General features: G+C 47.9%; 1 protein-coding gene and 1 long non-coding RNA gene across 6 annotated transcripts in view; one reads left to right on the top strand and one right to left on the bottom strand.

The window, feature by feature from the left end:
- Nucleotides 1–20,364, top strand: part of LOC138922846 (uncharacterized) — a 50,186-nt gene extending 29,822 nt beyond the window's left edge. The window contains exons 12-17 of one of the 5 annotated variants that reach the window (XR_011436004.1): nt 146–418; nt 12,952–13,107; nt 14,351–14,476; nt 18,243–18,292; nt 18,415–18,478; nt 19,594–20,364. This is a non-coding gene — a long non-coding RNA (uncharacterized lncRNA). Of the gene's footprint in view, nt 1–145; nt 419–12,951; nt 13,108–14,350; nt 14,477–18,242; nt 18,293–18,414 lie in introns of all 5 variants that reach the window. The other 4 variants (XR_011436005.1, XR_011436006.1, XR_011436003.1 and 1 more) reach the window with 4 other exon arrangements.
- On the bottom strand, nt 5,397–11,732 carry LOC138922845 (spermatogenesis-associated protein 31D4-like). Its single transcript, XM_070259305.1, has 4 exons — nt 11,480–11,732; nt 10,688–10,733; nt 10,029–10,089; nt 5,397–9,750 (listed from the first exon to the last, which is right to left on the bottom strand). Exons 1-4 carry the CDS (start codon nt 11,675–11,677, stop codon nt 5,538–5,540), a joined length of 4,518 nt encoding a protein of 1,505 aa, XP_070115406.1. The 5' UTR covers nt 11,678–11,732; the 3' UTR covers nt 5,397–5,537.
- Nucleotides 20,365–20,567: the final 203 nt, after the last annotated feature.

Here is a 20,567-nt window from a genome sequence, read left to right as displayed (position 1 = left end):
TTTGCTAGTCACACCCTTGTATAAACTGCTCCCCTTGAGTGTAAGCTGGACCTCGTGATTTGCTTCTGACTAATAGAATAAGGGAAAGGTGATGGGATATCATTTCCCTCGTTAGTTTACAAGATTGTGACTTCTGTCTTGCTAGCAGACTCTCTCCTGGCTTTGATGAAGCAAGCTGCCATGGTGGAGAGGCCTACATGACAAGGAACTGAAGGTTGCCTCCGGCCAACTCCAGCCAACAGCCATCCAGGAATTGAGGCTCTCTGTCCAACAGGCCTTGAGGAACTGCATCCAGCCAGCAGCTATAGAAGTGAGCAAAGAAGTGTGTATTTCCCCAGTCAAGCCTTCAGCTGAGACCCCAGCCCCAGCTGCCACCTTAATTGCAGCCTTGTGAGAGACCTTGGAGCAGAGAACCCAGGTAGGCCTTGCCTAGATCCCTCACCAACAGAAACTATGAATTAATAAATACTTGGTTTTTTAAGCCACTAACTTTTGGGGTATTTGTTATATAGGAACTAACACACCCCTAAATTACTGTAACCTTGGTGTAAGATGTAGCATGGCTGGGAAGGCAGGCACCAAATGAGAGGACAACCTCCTTGACAACATTCCTGGAGACACTGTCTTCAATCTCGAAGACTATCCCAAGTTCTCTTAGCTGCAGTGGTATCATTGTGCTCCCCCCAGCCCTGATTAGTCTCCAGGAGGTGAGGCCTAGGTAAGGTAATGCTGGGTGGAGTGGATGGCCAGGATGTGGGGTGTTAATCTGTCTGGAAGGGACATTTTGAGCTCGAAGTGACCCTCAGGGATCATGAGGTGTGATGATAAGGTCATTCTTCCCCTCCTCATTTTTTCTTTCCTTTTCCACTCACTCCACCATTCCTTTTTCCCTACTTGTTGTCTCCTTTTGCCCCAAATTCTGGGTGGCTGCCTGACGACCATTCCTACAAATGATAGCCAGGTGATCTCTTGGTCTTGCAATAATTCTACCAAGCTGGGCATCCTGAGGAAGTTTCCCTCGGGAGCGTCTCTGCCCTTTCCTTGAGGTGTCCTCACATGCAGGGAGACCTCATTGTTGAGCTCAGAATGTGCCTTCCAGACAGATTACCACCCCACATATAACAGATTCTTCGGTGGGACCCACCCAGTTCCTGGACCCTGCCCTGGCCACTCCAGTGTCCACAATCGCAAAACCCACCCATACGCACACCTGCACTGACTGCTCACCTGTGAGATACTCAGGAATCAGCAACTTTTTCTAAATGAAGGTAAGTTACCGTTTTCAGGAAAATATTCATATCTCTGGTCCTTTTCAGAGCTGCAAGGTCTCTCCTCCCGTCTGCTCCAGGAAGGGTAGAGGAAGGGGAAGGGTGAACTGCCCCCCATTTTCGTTAGGGTCAGCTGAGGCGTGGGGACGCGGCCCACCACCCAGACCTCCTGAGGGAGAGAAAGGCTCTTAGGAGCAGGTGACATTCATTCCTCACCAAGAGATCCAAGAGCAACATTTCCCCCTGCCACTCACCTCAGGGCCTAAACACCCCCACACTTCCAATTCCAAAACTTTCTGAGGCAACAAGGGGAAATTCTGGCTGTATCCTTCCAGAGGAACGCATCCCACCCTGCAGCTGTGTATAGTTCAGGATAGTGAGGGAGCAGATGGAAAGACAAGTTGAGCCAAGTTCTGGACTTGAAGGGTTCTTCTCATTTTGAGAAGGCCCGGAAGTTTTTAGAGTAAACTTTTTGTACTTTTTATGAAAAAGTAAAGTGTTTTAAGTACAGGACATGTGAGTAAGGTCAAATACAGGACCCAAGATAAGACTGAGAAAGCCACTGTCAGGCCCCCTACAAGGGACTGGTCATCTTGCAGAAACCAAATGAGGAAATCAGTCAGAGCTGACTTCCCTCCTTCCTTTCCCTGAGCATAAGCGCTGGGAACCCCAAACCCACTCCCCCAAAGCACCACACAGAGAACACTACTCTCTCCTAGCAGAAACATTTATTGAGGACGATCAGTATCCTTGGTTGTGCTAACCATGGTTCTCATCAGAGGATGTGTTCTCGTGAAAATGGCAATGCTTTCTCAACAAGGACTGAATGATTTCTTTGGGGACATTTTTCCTCCCTGGAAGTGTTGGAGAAGCATTTCCTGTTTGAATAGAAGAGTCAGATCTCTGAACACAGTGCTTTCATTAGAGGTGAGGGTGGCCGGAGGGACGTGGCATACATCATGCATGCAGGTGGGTCTTGGATGGGGCACAGACTCCCTTTAGGGTGGGGAAGGGGGTTGACTCTGGCATAAATGCTGGTCCTTGAAGGCCACAACTTTCCAGGGCTGTCTGATCCTGTCTCTTTTCTGTCTAACCCTTGTACGAAAACTCTTGTCAGGAGGGACAGCATCTTGGCTGCAGGATGTGGTCCTTGCCCATTCCCCTGGCTGTGGGTCAGAGAGAGCCCCGTAGTTGGAGGGATGTCCCTCGTCAGGCTCTACCTGGGCCTGCAGTTGCCCCTTCTGCTGACTTCACTCTGCAGCCTCAGGTTCGTATCTCCATGCCGGTTTCTCCTCTAGGATCTTCCCGATGGCTGCCATGAGCTCATGAGCTTCAGGAGGCCCACAGCTCACGAGAGCTGCACTTTGAGCTGGGTCTCGGAGCGGTGCAAAGGTTGACGTGAACTTGGCTTTTTGCTGGGGACTTTCCTGCCCTGTGATTTTTTTCTTGGAATTAATCCACTGAAAAAACTGCCTCATTTTTTTTCTGAAGTAACTTTCAGGAGGAAACTGTTCATTCTGTGACAGATACGGGAAAGTGCCCTCTAATTCTCTGTCCTCAATAGAGTGGCTCTTCTTTCTGGCTTTAGACGTCCCAACTCCTGAATCCTCGCTTCCACATTCTCCTGCTCTGGAGTCCAGAGGTCTCACTGTCTTTGCAGCTGGTGGGAAATTCCTATCCTGGCATTTCCATGAGACATGCTTAGAGGCCCAGGGTTCCCGCCAATCCCCATTGTCCTCCAAGTGGACTTGCAGCACCTGGGAAGCTCCCATGTCCCCACTGGAGACGCTCTGGGACTGAGTCAGTGAGGAGTCGGAAGGCAAGCTATCTGAAGTAAGGGATATGTCAGCGGGAGAGCCTTTAGGCTGGCTATGTTCCCTGCTCTTCAATTGAAACTTCAACTCGGTAAGGAGCTGTTTTTTAATGTCTGATGGCTTGGAATCTTGGGGAACTGGTATTTTTGGTGAGGGACATTGACTGGTCAGGGTAGTTTCTACTTTGCTCACATTGATATTTACCATTTGGGAGCTTCCCAACTTGTTGGTTGTCAAGATGTCACAAGATTGTGATGTAAGAACGCACAGCTCCTCAGCCTTGAATATCTCCCTGAAGTTCATGGTGGACGTGGAAAAATGTTTTCAATTCTTCTCCACCATCTTTTGGCCCTGAATCATGTCCTCTCTATCACTGGAACTCACATTCTCATCCCTTGGCACATGTCCAGCCCCAGCTTGCCTTGTGGGCACCTCTCGGCTGCATCTGTTATTGTCTAGTGCAGTCTTACTCTGACTCACTTTGTCTATAAAGCTGTGTGTGAGGATCTCTGAAGTCTGTCTGCCATGCTCGATTGACTGGATGTCCTTGGCAAGCTCCTGGTCGCTATCAGAGTGGGATGGTTTTAGGGCCCCCTGTCCTTCGTTGCCCGCAGATGAGGTAGCAGGGAGTGGAAGATCCAGGATGGGGACTGAATTCGTTGTTTGCACCTTATTTCCCTGAAAACTTTTAGAGCTTCCCTCAAGGGGCTTGGAAACCTCAAATTCCTTTCCCTTACTTGGAGTCTTATTTCGTTTGTCACCTATGTCTTGACCCCCTCTTATTACTTACAGAACAATCATTTTATTCTATTTTTCCCTTTTTCTCCTCCCTTCCATTTTTAAAATCATGTTGTTTTTAGAAAACAAAATTGGTATTTTATTTTTCCACCCTTGTAACCATCTTTATTTTACTTAGACATCTACAACTTAATGTATTTCACGCTCACCATCATAATGCTTTTTGAATTTTGCCAATTTTTGAGTCCCAGTCTGTCTAAGTGGAGTTGCCTTTCCTCCAAACCCCTATTGTAAGGGTGGGTATGTGTGCAGTCCATGGTGAGACCCCCATATATCTGTAACCTGGTGCATAGTCTGGGACTCACCTCTGGTTCATGAGCTGCAGATGTTCTGGGGGAGACCAACCATGGCTCCACCAAGGCCGTGAATATCAGAGGCGGCACTTCCATCCTGATAGGTGAACTGTACACATTAAGGGCAAGATCTTGTATATTCCTATTAAGCATAGATGGACGGAAGGCAGCAAGATCACCTTCCCAAAGAGGGGGATGCCATGCCTGATGACCTCCCTGCAGATAGTGTTTAGTATTCAAAGAACAGCCCAGTGCCTTTTTGGAATAAGGCATCAGTGTGCTGTGCAGTGCCTGGATCAGCCTCAAGGTGGTGATGCCTGGATCAGATTGAGGAGGGGGCGGGGGGAACAGGACAGGGTCACCATATGGATGATGATGTGGCATAAAGCTTTGTTCTACCAGCAAGGTCCTTCTTTCCCCTCTTCATTTTTTCTTTCCTCCTGGCTTACTCCAAGTCATCTTTTCCTTACTCTCAGCTTTATTTTATCCTGGGAGGTAGGTGGCTACTTGGTCAACATTGTTACTACTGGCAGCTGAGTGATGCTTTTGCTCTGCAACAAAATATCATTTGGCAGTCTGAAGAAATACCTACAGAGGGGAACCACTTCCCCCAGGTGCCTTTCCAGTAGGGAAACCTCAGTGTAAAGTTTAAAGTATTCTTCCCTAACACATTAATATGACTCACATGACAGATTCTTAAGGCGTGTCTGTGCTGTTGCTAGCCCCTCCCCCACCAGCCCAGGATCCACTGCAGCAATACCCTCCCCCACCCCCCAAATCCCATTTAGGGTTCACCCCCTGTGGGGTCCTCTGGTCACTGACCTCTAAATCATGATGAAGCCGCTGTTTTTTCTTCATTGTTGTTTTATGAATTGCATACCTATTCTTGACCCTCTTCGGATAGAGAACACCTGTCTTCCCTACTCTCTGAAGGATGTAAAACATTCAGTGAGCGGAAGGTGTGGGCTGCTCTACACTTTCGTTAAGGCTAAGCGAAGAGGCAGGAGGCAGAGCCCACCTCCTCAAACTTCATCAGGGAGGAAATGGGCTTTTGGGGGCACGTGATATCGCTTTGTCAACAAGAGCTGCAGAGCACTGGTGACCTTTCAGAAGCCAGAGGAAGCAATCAGTAAGAGCTGAACTCACTCCTCCTTTTCCCTAAGCACAAGCCCTGAGTTACCTGAAACCCATGCCCCCAACACAGGACACAGAAAAGACATCACTATTATTAGAGAATCATTTATTGGGGAGAATTAATATTCTCCACGAGAAGGAATTATTTTGTGGTGGGAAATTTTCCGCTCTCGAAACGCTGGAAAAGCGTTTTCTGTTGACGTAGAGACGGATCCCTAAACATAGTGCCTTTAGCAGTGGTGAGAACAGCTGGAGGCCCCTGGGCCGGCTTGACGCCTGCAGGTGGAGCTTGGATGGGGCACATGCTCCCTGCGGGGCACAGATAAGGGACGCTTCTGATCCAATAGCTGATCTTTAAACGCCACGACTTTCTGAGGGTGTCCTTTCTGGTCTCTGATCCGTCTAGAACATGTAGGATAATTCCGGCCAGCAAAGACAACTTCTTGGTGGCAGGACTTGGTGTTTGGCACTTTACAGGAGGGAGCCCTGTAGTTGGAAGGATGCCCCTGGACGGGCTCTGCCTGGGCCTGCTCTTCTGCCTTCTGCTCAGTTTTCACAAACTTCCTCAGGGAAGGAAGGGGCTCTTGAGGGCGGGTGACCTCTGTTGCACACCGCTGCCCCAGTTTCTCCACTGGGAACTTCCCAGGGACCGTCCTGGTCTTCTGAGCCGTGGTGGTCCCAGTAACGGCAGCTCTCCCTTTAACCAGGCCTCTGCTCTGTGCAGATGATATGGGGCGGCCCTTTTCCGGGGGATGTTCTTGCTTTTTGCCTTTTGTCCCAGGACGAAGCCATTGAAAAATGTCGTTCATCTTTTTTCTGAACAGACTTTCAGGAGGAGGCTGTGCCTTCTGTGATGAGGTCTGGGAAGACTTGCTCCCAAGCGTCTCCTCTGATGCTGTGATCTGAGTAGGGAAACTCTTTCTTGTAGGTTGGGATGTCCCCAACCCTGCATCCCCTCCACCAAGCTCTTCTTTGTTGGGGCCCGGAGGGCTCAGTCTCATTGTAGCTGGTGGGAATTTCTTATCCTCGGACCTCTTTAGGTCTTTCTTAGGGACCCAAGGCTCCTGCCGCTGCTGCCTGCTGATCCCACTGTCCTCCAGATGGACACGCAGCACCTGGGAAGCTCCCATGTCCCCACTGGAGACACCGTGGGCATGAGTCAGTGAGGCCTTGTAAGTCAAGCTCTCTGAGGCAGGGGACCTGTCAGTGTCTTGGCCTTGGACCTGGCTCTGATTCCTCTTCTCTAGTTTTGACTTTAATTCCCCAAACAGATGTTCCTTAAGATCCGATGACTTTGGGTCTTGGGGAACTTGTCTTTTTGGTGCAGGGCTTTCAATGGTCCCAGTAATTTCTGTTTTACTGTGATTCTCACGTATCATTTGGGAGCTTCCTGGCTTGCTGGTTGTCAACACACTACCAGTTTTTGACTGCAGAGCATTGAGCTCCTTGGCCCTGAATATGTCCCTGGCCGTGTTGTACATGGAAAAGGGTTCCGACTTCATCTTTTTGTCCTGTCGCCCTTCTCTTCTATCACTGGAACTCACTCTCTCATCTTTTGTCTCAGGTTTGGCACCAGCTTGCCTTGCAGGCAGCTCTGGGGGGCATCTGTTGCCTAGTTGAGTAAATTTCTGACTCGTTTTGCCTGTGATGCCACATGTGACAGGCAGATGAGTCTGCCTGGCACCCTTACTCCTCTGAACAACCTCTGCAATCTCTTGGTTGATACCAGAGGGTGATTGTCTCGGCACCCCTTGTCCTTCCCTGCCCATAGGTGATGTAGCAGGGCAAAGACGATCCAGGACCAGGGCTGAATTTGTTGTTTCCGCTTTTTCTTGAAGAACAGATTTAGAGCTTCCTCTGTGGGGCTCGAAGCCCTCGGATTTGGAGTCGACTTCCAAAGTTGGGTTATTTGAGGGGGGCCAGTAGAAATAGGGCAAGGACTGGGATGCAGCATCTTCCAATTTAAACGCCTGTATGGATTCAAGGACCCTGCAGGGCAGGCCCCACTCCATCCTCATACGGAAACTTTTAATATGGGTTTCCATCATCTGTTGTGCACTGGAATCAATGAAGCAAAGCTCCTGGAAGGTATTCAGGGAGGAGTCCCCACCCACTGAAGGTGGCAAACTCCTCTGAGTTATTTGGGTGCGGGGTTTGTCAGAAAGCAGCAATGTCTGCTTGCTAGCATGCCATGAACTGCGCACCGTCCCAGGGAGCCGAGCCTCACTGATTTCCTCAAACTTCTTGCTCAAATGTGCTTTCAGGACATTTTCAAGTTGTTTCTGATCTAGACTTTCCTCCAAGGCCCTTGAAGCTTTCCCTGACAGACTTGCCATGTGACTATTTAGGTCTTTCTCAGAGTCATATGCCGGATCCTTATCTGAAGAGCTCTCTGGGTCACTCAACAGATGAGCTTTTGGGCCGTTCTCTGGGCTATGCCCCTGATCCTTCCCCATCTCCTTCTCTACCTGAAGCAGTTCTGAACCCCTCTCATGGAAGCTTTTGGATTGGCTCAATCCAACATTTAGATCTTTGTTCACCGAGATCCGTGAGAGTCCACGATTGCTTTCTGACTTAGCTATCTCTGAGAAATCTCTTGGAGGCATCATCAGTGACAGACACTCACAGATCCTGCGGGGCAGGCCCCACCGGTGTTGGATGAGCCTCTTTCGAAGGTGATGTTCCAGTTTCTTCCTCAGCTCATCACTGAGAGGAAACTCTACGGGAAGGGTGGAGATGGAGGCATGGGCCTGGGAGGCCTGATGGTAAGGAAAGTTGGGAGCTGAAGAACAAAATTCTTCCTGAGATCTTTGGACTACAGAGGGGGAACCCCACAAACTTTCCTGTTGCTTCTGCAACACTTTCCATTCCAGTTGTTGAATTTCAGATGAGGTGAGAGACTCTGATTCATCCGGGGGTCTATGGTAACACACTCCACAGATCCTTCTCTGGGGTAGAGGACCAGATGGTAGGATTGGGAGTGGGGATTTAAGGTGGGCCTGGGACTTGACCTGAGTGAGAGGTAGGGGCTGGGATTGGGGCAGGGTTTGAGGCAAGGGTTGGGGCTGGATCTCAGGCAAGGATGGAGGTGGGCGATGGAGAGGTACTGGGGATTCTTGGCCCATGGAGGCATTTGAGATGGTATTGAAAAGGAAGATTGTGGTGCAGTCACGTGAGTCACGGATAGCAGAGGGCAAGGACTCGCTGTGCAGAGATGGGAGACCCCAGAAGAGCTGCATACATTTTTCCTGTAAATGGTCCTCCAAGATTTTAGGATATGGGGGCTGCTCATGCATGTGCAGCTCCTTTGGTTTGCCTGCACTGCTCCAGAAAGGAAGGGAGAATGCTGAGTCACACTCATCAGCATTTGACTCTGACATTTTCCCCGAAGGATTTAGTTGGTGGCCTGGCCTAAGTTGTTTTGGAAAAGAGCCCTTCTCCTTCTCCTTTTCCTTCCACATCAGGAAATCACTCCTCTTTCGGACTTGTCTCTCCAGGAGTGCCAGGACATGAGGGCTGAGAAATGAGAGGTTACCAGGCTCTATAAGGTTAGCTGTAGGGTGTCTCTCCAGAGAGGACTCTGGAGAATGGAGGGCAAGAAACTCTCGATTAAAATCACATGGTGCCAAGGTGGAAGGTGCTAAGAACAAGTCTTTGGCACAAGCTTGCCACCAGGATAATTCTGAAATTGACAGGCTTGAATGGTCAGTGCCTCTGATTGTTGGGACATAAGTGGACAACCCACCAGGGCTATCTGGAGATGAGTTCTCTGGAACAGACTTCAATAAGATGGAAACCGATTTAGATTGAGTCACAGTTAAAGGGTGGTCTGTCGGTGGTGAGACAGACAGGCTTGGTGGTGCGTGATGACAAGCCAGTGAGTCACTGGGATTCATTATCTGGGGCAAATTTGGTAAGGGGTTAATATCTTGGGAAAGGGTGCGGTCAAGAGAGAAGATCGTATTCAGAGACAGAGTGGCCTCTGGTTGGAGAATAGGACCCGTTGCCTGGGTGTCATGTGGTGGGAGAGGGGGAAGGGCAATGGGTTGGGGTGGGGAATGGTCTGCTGGGAATTTGGACTCCAAGGGAGGAATAGGCTCTGGTGGCATAGAGTGACCCGGTGGTGAGGGTGAAAGAAAGTCAGCTAAGGGTGTCATTGGGTTAGGTGAGAGAACGGAGGGGGGCGGTGGGGAAGGGTCAGGTGGAGGGGATGGTGTTAGGTCTCCTGGAGGGACTTCTGAGAAGGCAGAGGACAGAGTGAATGATGACTCAGTCCCAGAAGCTGTGGAAGCCATAGAGGACACAGAGGCAGTATCATCTTCCAGGTCCTCCAGGAACAGCAGCCGATTGATTTCAGCAGTTGTGCTATTACACACCTCACAGGAGGGGTCTGGGCATAATAGTTGACGAATGCGGGTGGTATCGAGAGGCCGGCCTAGGGGCCTGCGGGAGACAGGAAGTAGAAAACTGTAGCCAGGACCAGAACAAGGAAAGGAGGACCTGCTGGCCTGTCAGGGGAGGGGCCACCTGAAGCCTGCTGCCCCTTCACAATGCCCCACATCAATGACTTCACCATACACTCAGCAGCCCTCACCCCAAGGCGTTCATTCACATACCCGTTCCTATGGCAAACCCCTCCCATGACTACTGCAGGCTGTACTGAATCCCTGGAATTGCAGAGAACATGTCAAAGAGGGATCAGGAAAGAAAAGACTGGTCACCTTTTCAGAATAGAAATTAGCCTCCTTTTCTCCTCTGTTTCCCTCTGGTAGTTTCTCCAACCTGGGAAACCAGAAGAGTGAATTACATGTAATAAAGGTAGAAGCATAGGTGTTACACGGGAGTCCCCTTATGGGAGACCCTTGGGATATTAACGGGATATTAACTCTGAAAGCCCCAAGAATCAGTAGATGTGGTCAAACGGTCAATGATAATATTAATAAGGTTCACATGTGTTTGTTGCTTCATTTATAAAGTACTGTCACATACATTATCCCATGGGATGTTCAAAACCACCATGTGAGGAACATAGGTCAATGGTTACCTCAAAGAGGAGTCTGATCATCCAGGAAGTCAACGTAGTTTCACAAGGTCAGGACACAGAAGTTCTGACTCTTGGCGTCTCCCACGGCAACCCACTGGGCAACACCCATTGTCCAGGCCCATCACTGCTTCATGCCCAGAGCTGGGCAGAGCAGGAATCTGAGAAATGTCTCGGGTTCTGACTACCTTCCCATGAGCCTTTCCTCTGAGGCCTCTATTTTCTGAGAGGGACTCTATCTAGCGACTGACATCCTCAGAGACCATGGACCTGGGACCTCATGGAGAGGACAGGATGTGTCACCCTTGGAGAGCTCAGGTGGGATAGGTGGAACCTTACCACTTGATGTTCCACCTTTTCTTCTCCTCTTGGCTCTGCCCTGACGCTGAGAACAAAAAGAAAAGAATGAGGAGCGAGGACTTAGTTGGCTTGCTCCTCTCTCTAGGAAACTCAGATATTCATCCAAGATTAATGTCACTCTCTATTTTTATTACTAGCACTTTGTGTGCTTTCCCTTTCTGAATTTCTAAAGGTGATAAGATACTTTCAATTTTTCCTTCTTTGAAAAACTCGAAGGAGGATTTTTGGCTAGAGTCCACACTTGATATTCTCAGTCAGAAGTCCTCTGCTCAAGGAGGGCATAGACTCTGAGGCCCCCAGTCACATCTGTGCTTCCTCAGATAGGACCCTGTATCCTGGGACAGAGCTCACACTCCAGTGTCTGCTCAGAGGCTCAGCCCTGCTCTCCTGATCTGCCCAATACAAAGGACGGTTTGGTCGAATGACGCCCGTCATGGGAATGTGACTCGTGATCCAGTGTTGGGAACAGTGTTCTCCTACACAGAACCCAAACTCTCTAAATAACCTAATGCAGGGCCGTGAAATCACTGATGGGATTTTATCCGGGAATCCTCCACCACACCCAGATGGTCTGTGAGTTTTAAATGGGAAACAGTCCCAGCTGAACCCCTAGTCCTGCCTGGCCTATTCCCCTAGAAGGATGATGTTCTATCCTCTATTCAGACTTGCCATCTTAGGAGTCTCTCTGGACCAACTCATTTAAAAATGTGGGACTAGAAATGGAAACAACAATAAAAAATCCCTGTTGGTGGCTTGCCCAGGGATCCTTACCTTTTGGTAGATTTTGGTTTTCCACAAGGTTGGTAAAGATGGAATCCCCACCAGGAAGCACAGGAACAGAAGAAGCAACCACAACCCACACACGATGCTGAGGTTATAGTCACTATCTAAGAATGTTGAGCAGATGCTCAAAAACAACTCCATATGGCTATTCAGAAATGAGAGAACATTCCATTGACTGAACTCCATTTTCTGAATCGCAAGGCTGCCTGAGGCAACTGAGCTCTGAGAGTGTCCGCACTTGCCTATAATCCCAGGCCTGTATCACAGAGCACTGAAGAGTCACAAAGGGTTTCAGAGGGTGGGGGAGGGGACATGAAGAGGGTGTGCCCATGGCCCCTTCCTCCCACCAGCCCAGCTGATCTCTCCATCCATCCTGGGCCCTCCAGGTCCCTCTGCCCTACCCTGCCATCCTATTTTCCAACTCTGTCCGTTCATGAAATCATACAATTACATTAATGAAATTTTGTGCCTGTTCCACCTGTACTCCAGATATTACCTGGGCCCCCTTTACTGTTTGGAGAGCTTGACTTTGGTTTCACCAATTCCACTGCCTCGAAAGTCTGAAATGCTCCCTGGAATTTTTGCTTGTACCCAGACATTTACACTCAGAATCATATATGTCCTCAAATCCATCTTTCCTTTAGAATGTTTTTGCCTTACATGAACCCTGATATAGAACTTAAAGTTCTTCTTTACTCATTTGGTTTTGTGAATGTTGAATAACAAATTTTAGTTTTTTGCTTCAGTCAGCCTTTACCATCTTCAGCCAGTGGGGCTGACTCAAATAATTGAAATGAGTAATTCATTATTCAACACTCACAAGACTAAAATCAGTACAGGCGTACCTCACTTAATGAAAGGGAAATGTTTAGAGAAATGCATCATTAGGCACTTTCACTGTTGTGTGAACATCACACAGTGTACTTACACAAACCTAAGTGGTAGAGCCTACTACACACCTAGGCTATGTGGTGCTACCCGTATGGGACCACTGTCATATATGTGGTCCATCAGTGACCGAAACATCGTTAATATTGTTACGTGGTGCGTGACTGTGGTGGATGACAATGACAAAACGGAATACCATTTTCAAGGCTTCTAAAATGGAGCTGGGAGGCCATTAAGGAAGTGGGGCTTATGCTTGTACACCACATCCACCACCAGATGTTAACTGAACTTTTGAGCTTTACCTGACAGCAGAGGTCACATCTTGAAGTGTTTCCTCATTCCAAGAAGGGACAGTCTGCCTAGGACCAACTATGTTCTGGCAAGTCAGCTCACCCCATGCCAGAACCAGTCAGTAACTGTTCACTGTAGACCTTTGTAAGCCTGTGTCCTTTCCGTTTATCTACCCCTGCCTCCTTTGTCTTCCTAGGAGCACATTTGAGCTTCTACTCGAATCTACATCTCCTGAATTGCAATTCTTGAGACCCCAAATAAACTTTTTGGTTCTTTTGCAGTTTATGCCTCTTATTTGCTGACTTTATATGGTGACAGAAGTGGGATCCCTAGCTACTGACCTTCAATTCTGGTGCCACTTCACAGACACAAGCAAGGTGCCTGCAAAGAATCTTTTGTGCTCTGTCGTCTCCTCCTGGTGGCTCTGGTTCCTGGTGGTAAGTCCTCCTGGGCCTGGACCTCCCATTTTTGGTAGAGGTCCAGACTCTTTCTGTAGGCGTCCTTTGATACTGGTTCTGGCCATCCTTCCGTTGTCAGCTTTGTTAGAAACTTCTGTTTCTTTCACTCCTTTTTTGGGCCTTTGATCCTTTGGTAAGTTCATACAGATGAGAAATCCATTTTCTAAGAGGACCACCAAAGAACAGCCCCACTCTGGGACTCCTGCTGGTTTTGTCTTTAAAGAATACAGACCTTCTACATGTAGATTTTTGTTCCACTGGGCTCAGATTACTCAGGGTGATTTAAGGCTTCACTGGCCTAAATGGGGCTCCTTTGAAATTCCTAAATTGGTTTATCTGTGCACTCAATTGGAAAAAGCCTATCAAACCAAACAAGTAAAATGGGAAACTTTTTAACATTGGTATCTTGAGGCCTCTAAATGAAACACTGAAAAGGACACTTCCTTGCAAGCCATAACAATGTCATAACTAAGAATTTCAAATGATTAAATGTAAATGCCATCGATAAAAGAATATTAACTCCTCCTGTATTCGTCAGGGTTCTCTGGAGAACCAAGGAGATTATCTATATATAATATATATTAATATTGCTATATAATAGAATATATAATCCATTGTATCTATATTTAAATTCATTTATTTAGTTCTATAAATTACATATATACACTCAAAATTTATATATGAAAGAAACTTTGGCCTCACCCCTAACTGCCTAAAAGAATTTAAGACAGAAGGCCTGTTCCAGGAAGGAGCTGTCAACGTAGGGAACTCTAGATGTGGTAGAGAAGAAGGTACCTAGCCGGGCCCATTTTACACAAGTTCTCTCTCATTTGTTTAGAGATGGCCCAGCAAACATTTGGTTTTCTGTCTCCTTGTGAATTGGCTTCCTCCTCTTTGAAGTCCCAAACCATGACCCCCAACCCCGCGCCTTTGTACAATATCTAAACCCTAACCATAGGCCTGGCAGACACGCTGTGGACTGAGCAGCAGCATGAAGACCAGGGTCAACCTGATGACATTGTGGGTGGGACTACTGGCTGTTTGTCCACATCCTTGTCCTGGGTGCCCAGGAAGGCAGTCACCCAGCAACTTGCAGTGAGGTGTGGCGTGTGACTATGTTTCAGCCAATGCAATGGGAGTGGAAGTGGTGTGTGCCATTTCCAGGTTGGAACTTTTGAAAGCAGGTGTGTCTTCTCCGTGTTCCTTCTTTCTCCTTGTGCAGATTGGTTGCAGACAATGATACAGGCGTCAGGAATGGCGGAGCCAAGAGACGGGAATTCACGGGTGACTGACACACCCTGTGGAAGAGAACCACCTGCCCAACGCGAAACCCACCTTGGCCTGTAAGGTAATCACACATAAATTTCTACTCTCTGGTTATTCTTTTTCGGGATCTGCTTGTTATTTTCTTAACTATTATGGAAATATTTCAAATATGCAGAAGAGTACATAGTATGACCTCTATCTCCGGCCCCAATACCCAGAAAGAACAGACGTTCAGTTCTGCCCTATTTGCTTCCGATGTTGCATTCATTTGCTGGGGCTGCCATGACAAAATGCCACACGTAGGGTGGCTTAAACAATAGAAATTTATTTTCTCACGGTTCTGGAGGCCGAAGTTCAAGATCAAGGCGTTGGCCGGTTTAGTCTCTTCTGAGGCCTCTCTCCCCGGCCACTTCTCCCTGTGTCCTCACCCGGTCTTCCCTCTGTGTGTGTCTGAGTTCTAATCTTCTCTTCTTACGTGACTATCAGTCACATTGGATTGGAGCCTACCCATGTGACCTCACTTGACCTTAATTACCTCTTTAGAGGCCCTCTCTCCAAATACAGCCCTATTTTGAGGTCCTGGAGTTAGGACTTCAACATATGAATTTTCAGGGACATGATTCAGCCCACAATGATATCTCTGTTTTTAAGAAGCAAAATGTTGCCGTCACACCTAAAATTCACATTTCCATCCCGTTCTCCTCCCTCTCTCATCATAGGTATCAGTATCCTAAAATTAATTACATTCTTTATGATTCCAAGAATATCCATGTGCATGGCTCCATTAACAAAAGATTACATTTTTATGCATAGTCAAGACATACATGTGTATGTCTCCATGAACAAATTCTTACATTGTTATGCACTTAAAAAATGTACAGGAACAGCATCACACTGCACATGTCCTTCTTTGATTGGCTTTGGGCTATAAATGGGGAAGGAAAAACAGCAGCCGAGGGTAAGAGAATAAATAAACGGCTTATGCATAAAAACCCAAAAGGACAGATTTCCAAGAGCGTCGCGGTTGGTGACCATGTGGAGGGTCTGGGAGAGAGGTGGTTCTGGGAGAGTGGTTACCTGGAGAGGGCGTGGAAGCTCAGTGTCCTTTCCCCATGTCTTGCCCTATGCGTCTGTTCCATCGAGCTATTCCCGAGTCATATCCTTTTCTAATAAACAGGTAATCTAGTAAGTAAGAGGTTTCTCTGAGTTCTGTGAGCCGCCCTAGCAAATTCGTCGAACCGGAGTAGAGAGTCTTGGGAACCTCCTACTGACAGCCAGTTGCTCAGAAGCATAGGCGACAACCCAGACTTGCTGTTGGCACCTGCAGTGGGGGCAGTCTTGTGGGGCTGAACCCTTAACCTGTGGGGTGTGATGCTGTCTCTGGGTACATAGTGTCAGAATCGAGTTGAATTGTAGGACACCCAGCTGGTGTCCCAAGAATTGCTTGTTGGTGTGGGGGACTCCCCCGACCCCCAACCCCACACACATTGGAATTGGTACCAGAACCCAGGAACAAACTGTGAAAGATAAGCGTCTTAGCTTGGGTTCCCATAACAAAATGCCATAGCGTGGGTGACTTAAACAACAGAAATTTATTTTCTCACCATTCTGGGGGCTGGAAGCCTGAGAGCAGGATGCCAGCATGGTCAGGTTCTGGCGAGGGCTGTCTCCTCAGCTTGCATAAGGTCCCCTTCTCACTGAGTCCTCAGATGGCGGGGTGTGTGTATGCGTGTGAAGAAACAGAAAGAGAGATCTCTTCAACTTCTGATGAGGCCACAGTCCTATCTGATTTAGGTTCCACCATTATGACTTCATTTTCACCATAATTACTTCCTGAAGACCTTGTGTCTGGACATGGTCACAACGGGGGTCAGGGCTTCCATTATATGAACTGTGGGGAGACAGAATTCAGTCCATAGCAATAAATAAAGAGCAAATAAATAGAAACAAAGGTTTGGCATTTATCTTTATCATTTCCTTTCTTCCTGACTTTACTGTCTCGCTCTTTGTCTAGCTTCTTGAGCAAGCAGCTCGTTGGTTTCTAATTTTTCTTTTTAGATAAGTATATTGAAGGTATCTTTCTTCGAAGTATTGTTTAATTCCGTCCACCAGATTTTGTCATGTAGTGCTTACAGCTATAATATTTCCTAAGTTCCATATGAGATCCCTTTCAACGCAAGGTTCTATAAGTTCCCGGCCATTATTATTATTTTCTCATCTGTCGCTCCTTTTACAAGTATGTAATGTTCCTCCTTGTCACCATGTTGGTTTTGTCTGGAGCCTTACCTCCAGATTTCTATAGATATACTTTTTTATTGACAAGTAAAGGACAAAATGAGGAAATATCTTTGCTATATATAAGCGTGGTATCAGTCTACACTCCTGGGACAGTGTAGACTTCTAATCTGTCACTTATCCACCTTTGTGAAAAGGAATTCTAATATTGGCTCACTGAAGTCATTTTGGTCAACAGCAGAGGAAATTGATAATATGTATGTTTTCATCAGTCAGATAGTCCATGTTGTGCTGTATTCACAACAAACTCCTAAGTCTCAGCTAAAAATAACCAAGGTGTATTTCTCAAACATGCTCCATGTCATCAGGGGCTGGCTCTGTATTATCCTTGCTCAGTCTGGAGGATTGAGTAGATGGCAGCTAAAAGATGCTCGATCCAACTTCTTGCACAACTGCCAGGCAGGAAAAACACACTCCCACTGTTTGCCAAAGGTTCTGTCTGGAAGAGACAACCTCACTTTTGCTCAAGTTTCATTCGCCAAAGGCTCACAGAGTCACCTCTGACTTTAAGGGGCCCAGAAGATACATCCCTTCTGTGGGCCAGAGAAGAGCCGACAATATCTGGTGAACAGCAGTAATAATAACTATACACTGTGCTCTATTGTGCCTTCCAAAGCTTATTTTTGCTTTTTGTTTGTTGATTTTTCAAAAATTCCCTTCAGTTATGTGAGTTACCATAAATCCTTCTAGTCAATTTCTTTAATAAGAAAACTGAAGTTAGCCAGAGTTAGCTTCTTTCGCTTAAAAAAAAAAACTAAGGCATTAGATTTGGCGTTATAAATGTCACTGAGCGGCTTAGGAAAGTGAACTTCAGTTTACACCTTGGGCTGGTTTTGAAGAAAGGGTACACACCGATTTTTCAAGGATAAGGTTTTAATAGGAAAAGAAGCAGGGCATGGCATGAGCCGATATTTAGGTCCGAATAATTACTGGTGGCTGCAGCATGTCAGGCAGGGAGCCAGCTGTTTTTGCATATGCTCTCTAAGTCAATTTAATTCTTTATAAAAACAATATGAGGTGAGTCTTACTATTCATCACTTACATATGCAGAAACTGAGGGTCAGGGAGGTGAAATGACCTGTCCGAAAGTCACTTAACTAGCAAATGATGGCTTTGTTTCAACTCCATCATCTGATCAGGCAGAGGTGAAAGAGAAGAATGCAATGTGTGCTTTTGGGTAGTGGGTACTGTTCGGTTTGGCAGGACTGTGGGATACATGCAAGGCGGAGGGGCCCTTGAGTGCTAAGGCAGAGAGTTGGAGTCTATCAGGTAGGCAGTGAGAGGAAGGTTTCTGCATCAGAGAGGGCACTGGTGGAGCCATGCCTCAGAAACATTGATCTGCTATTGTCCTCTACGATGAAGAGAAATGAGGCACGCTGGAGGCCTGGAGACCAGTTGGAGCAGCATTGTAAAAACTCTCATAGGCCTGAATGGGCATGGGTGTTGGCAATGGAAAAAGAAAAAAGTATTCTATCGAGTCTCCAGACGCCCAGGGAATTGCTGAACGACGTCTGAGTTCTCCCTATGTAGATAGCTCGTACTTTTCATTATAGGTTTCTCAAGAACTGGCTCCCAGAAAAAACCTGGATGGAGAACAAAACAGGTAAGTGCCCAAGTGAGAAATCTACAAAGCTCCTCTCCCCAAAAATCACCTCTTCCCCATCAGTTGTGGGGCCTAACATTTCACCAACGGGGTTCCGTTCTTTCAAGAGTCTCTTATTTAAGTAGGACTATCTGTGGACAAGAGGGAGAAGCGACACTGGGAAGTGTCCTCATTAGCAGCATCCAGGCAAGTAACATAAATGTATGAGGGCACTCTGGGGGGGCACCGTGAAGAACAGGGCACATGCTCCATGTCAGGGGGACCTCTCGGTTCTGGCTGAGGGGCCCAAAGTTGCAGGATCTACTATTTCAGCAGAAACCTCATAGCCAAATTTTTTGGGAAAGTCCTCAATTTTACAACATTGCAACCAGTTTCAACTTCTTAATATCACTGCGCTGGCCACATTCAGCTCTTAATTTGTTACCAGTTTGCCACCTCTAGGTTAACTGTTAGTACCATTTTATCAAAACCTTTCCAAATTTGAAAGCACATCTTTAGTAAAACTAGCTACAGAGCAAGTTCATTTGGATTGCCGAGAGCTGGGATAGAGAAGTCTGGGAGCCGGGCAGGGACTGTAGGGAGGCCCCTGGACCACGTGCTGGGCATCCTGGTGCCTTAGCTTTGAAAGGGAGATGGACGACAGCAGTGACAATATTTGCTGCAACCGGGCCCTCCTGGGCGACCACCCAGAGCTGGGCTTGGAGCCGAAGGAGGGATGGGCAAGCTGTGCTGCTCCCAGCTCCAGTTGGCCCCTTCCCATTAACATTACAGGAGTGCAGTTGCGTGGTGTTTGAAAAAGCATCCCTAGTTCCACGAAATGATTTACAGGACACCAGACTCTGCATTTCAGAGGTCTCCGGTGTACCATAAAAAATATATTCTAAAGGAACAATCTTTATCTGAGCTGAAGCTGCAGTGAAGGAAGCTCACGTCCAGCTGAGAGCAGCCGTGAGCTTCTGTTCACTCAGGGAAAAGTCTGTGTTCATGTTATTGGAGCAACATTTTTTTCTCTCTTTGGCACTAGGTATCTAGTTAATATTTAGACACTATATACATTTTCTTTCAACTGTTGTCCCTGTTATGTGATCAAACAAAACCGGAGATGCCAAGCACATCAGCCCTGTAGGTGAAAGCAGACCCTCCAGGCACCCAGCTGTGGCTAGCAGGGTAAACAGGACTCACTGGAGCCAGCCTCTGGGAAAGACTGGCGCCAGGTGCGTGCAGGGCCAGCCCCTGCCCCCAGGAAGCAGAGTTCGCTGGAGTGCCTCAGTTGACCGCTCTGCCTCTTCCTGCCATTCCAGCCTCGCGTTTCCTCTACCTCCCTGAGCAAAAGGAAACAGGAAGCAAAGTCTAGTCTTGAATGTTCCAAAGCCTTATGATGTTTACCATTCCCCCCAGGAGAGGGAGGTGAGGGCCGGAAATCTCTCTGCAAAGAAGATACCTTTTTTTTTTTAATTCAATGAAGTGACGCACAGACACAGCAACACAACTTCTCTCTGCTTATAAGTTGTTAAGAGCGATGATAGTCTATTTTAGTCCAGGGAAATCCGAACTCCTTTAGCCGCAATGGCCCCCAAGGGGCGCATGTGCATGTGTGGTTCAGGGTGTCCAGGAGGAGACAGCCTCTCCTTTTGGAGCAAAAAGCATAGTCAACCGGTGGCGGGACAGAGGCAAAAGCTCTAGGGCAAGGAAATCTGGGGGTTTGTGTCAAAGCTCCACCAATCAGGAGCTTCAAGCTAAGATGGGGAGGCTGGAAAGATGGAAGTTGGCATGGGAATCCTGGTATGGACAAGAAATTCCTCCTGGGTCAAAGGCAGGAGGATGTCCAGGAAGGGAGAAGGGCGGGTCATGGATGGACCGAGTTTGCTTGGAGTCCCATGAGAAAAGGGGAAGCGAGAGCTCACCACCTTGTGGCCCCCAGCTTCCTGGTCTGCGGCTCTGGCGGCAGGTGTGGGGCTCTAGTCTCTGAAAGTATTGGGAGAGGGAAGGAGAAACTGGCGTCCCAGGCTCCCAGGGGAGGGGAAGCACGCGGGTTTGGGCGGCAAACCCCTCCAGCGTGAATGCGTTGCGGGGCGGGGGGCGGGGGGGGGGGCACGATCTCCGCTTTGCCAGGTGCCCCAGCCCTAGCGCACGCCTCCGTTCCGCGTCCCAGTCCGCAGGCGCGCGCGAGGCGCACTCACCCTTCCCTTGGCGACGCGCGGGGCGCGGCGCGCGCACGGGCCCCTCCGCCTCCCCTCCGCGCCTCTCCTCTCTTCCGGCCGAAAGTTAGCAGCGG

This window comes from Equus caballus, unplaced genomic scaffold, assembly GCF_041296265.1.
Source record: "Equus caballus isolate H_3958 breed thoroughbred unplaced genomic scaffold, TB-T2T haplotype1-0000016, whole genome shotgun sequence".
NCBI lineage: Eukaryota > Metazoa > Chordata > Mammalia > Perissodactyla > Equidae > Equus > Equus caballus.
The sequence above is the reverse complement of the archived record's forward strand: the minus strand, read 5'-3'. Positions and strand labels throughout refer to the sequence as shown.

What these genes read in the sequence shown, in the direction of transcription:
- LOC138922845 (XM_070259305.1), bottom strand. Translation starts at nt 11,677, where the DNA reads ATGGAGTTCAGTCAATGGAATGTTCTCTCATTTCTGAATAGCCATATG. An exon ending in AAAAGGTGGAACATCAAGTG is followed by an intron (nt 10,090 to 10,687) that starts GTAAGGTTCCAC and finishes CTGGTTTCCCAG; the next exon opens with GTTGGAGAAACTACCAGAGG. An exon ending in CTAATTTCTATTCTGAAAAG is followed by an intron (nt 9,751 to 10,028) that starts GTGACCAGTCTT and finishes TGTCTCCCGCAG; the next exon opens with GCCCCTAGGCCGGCCTCTCG.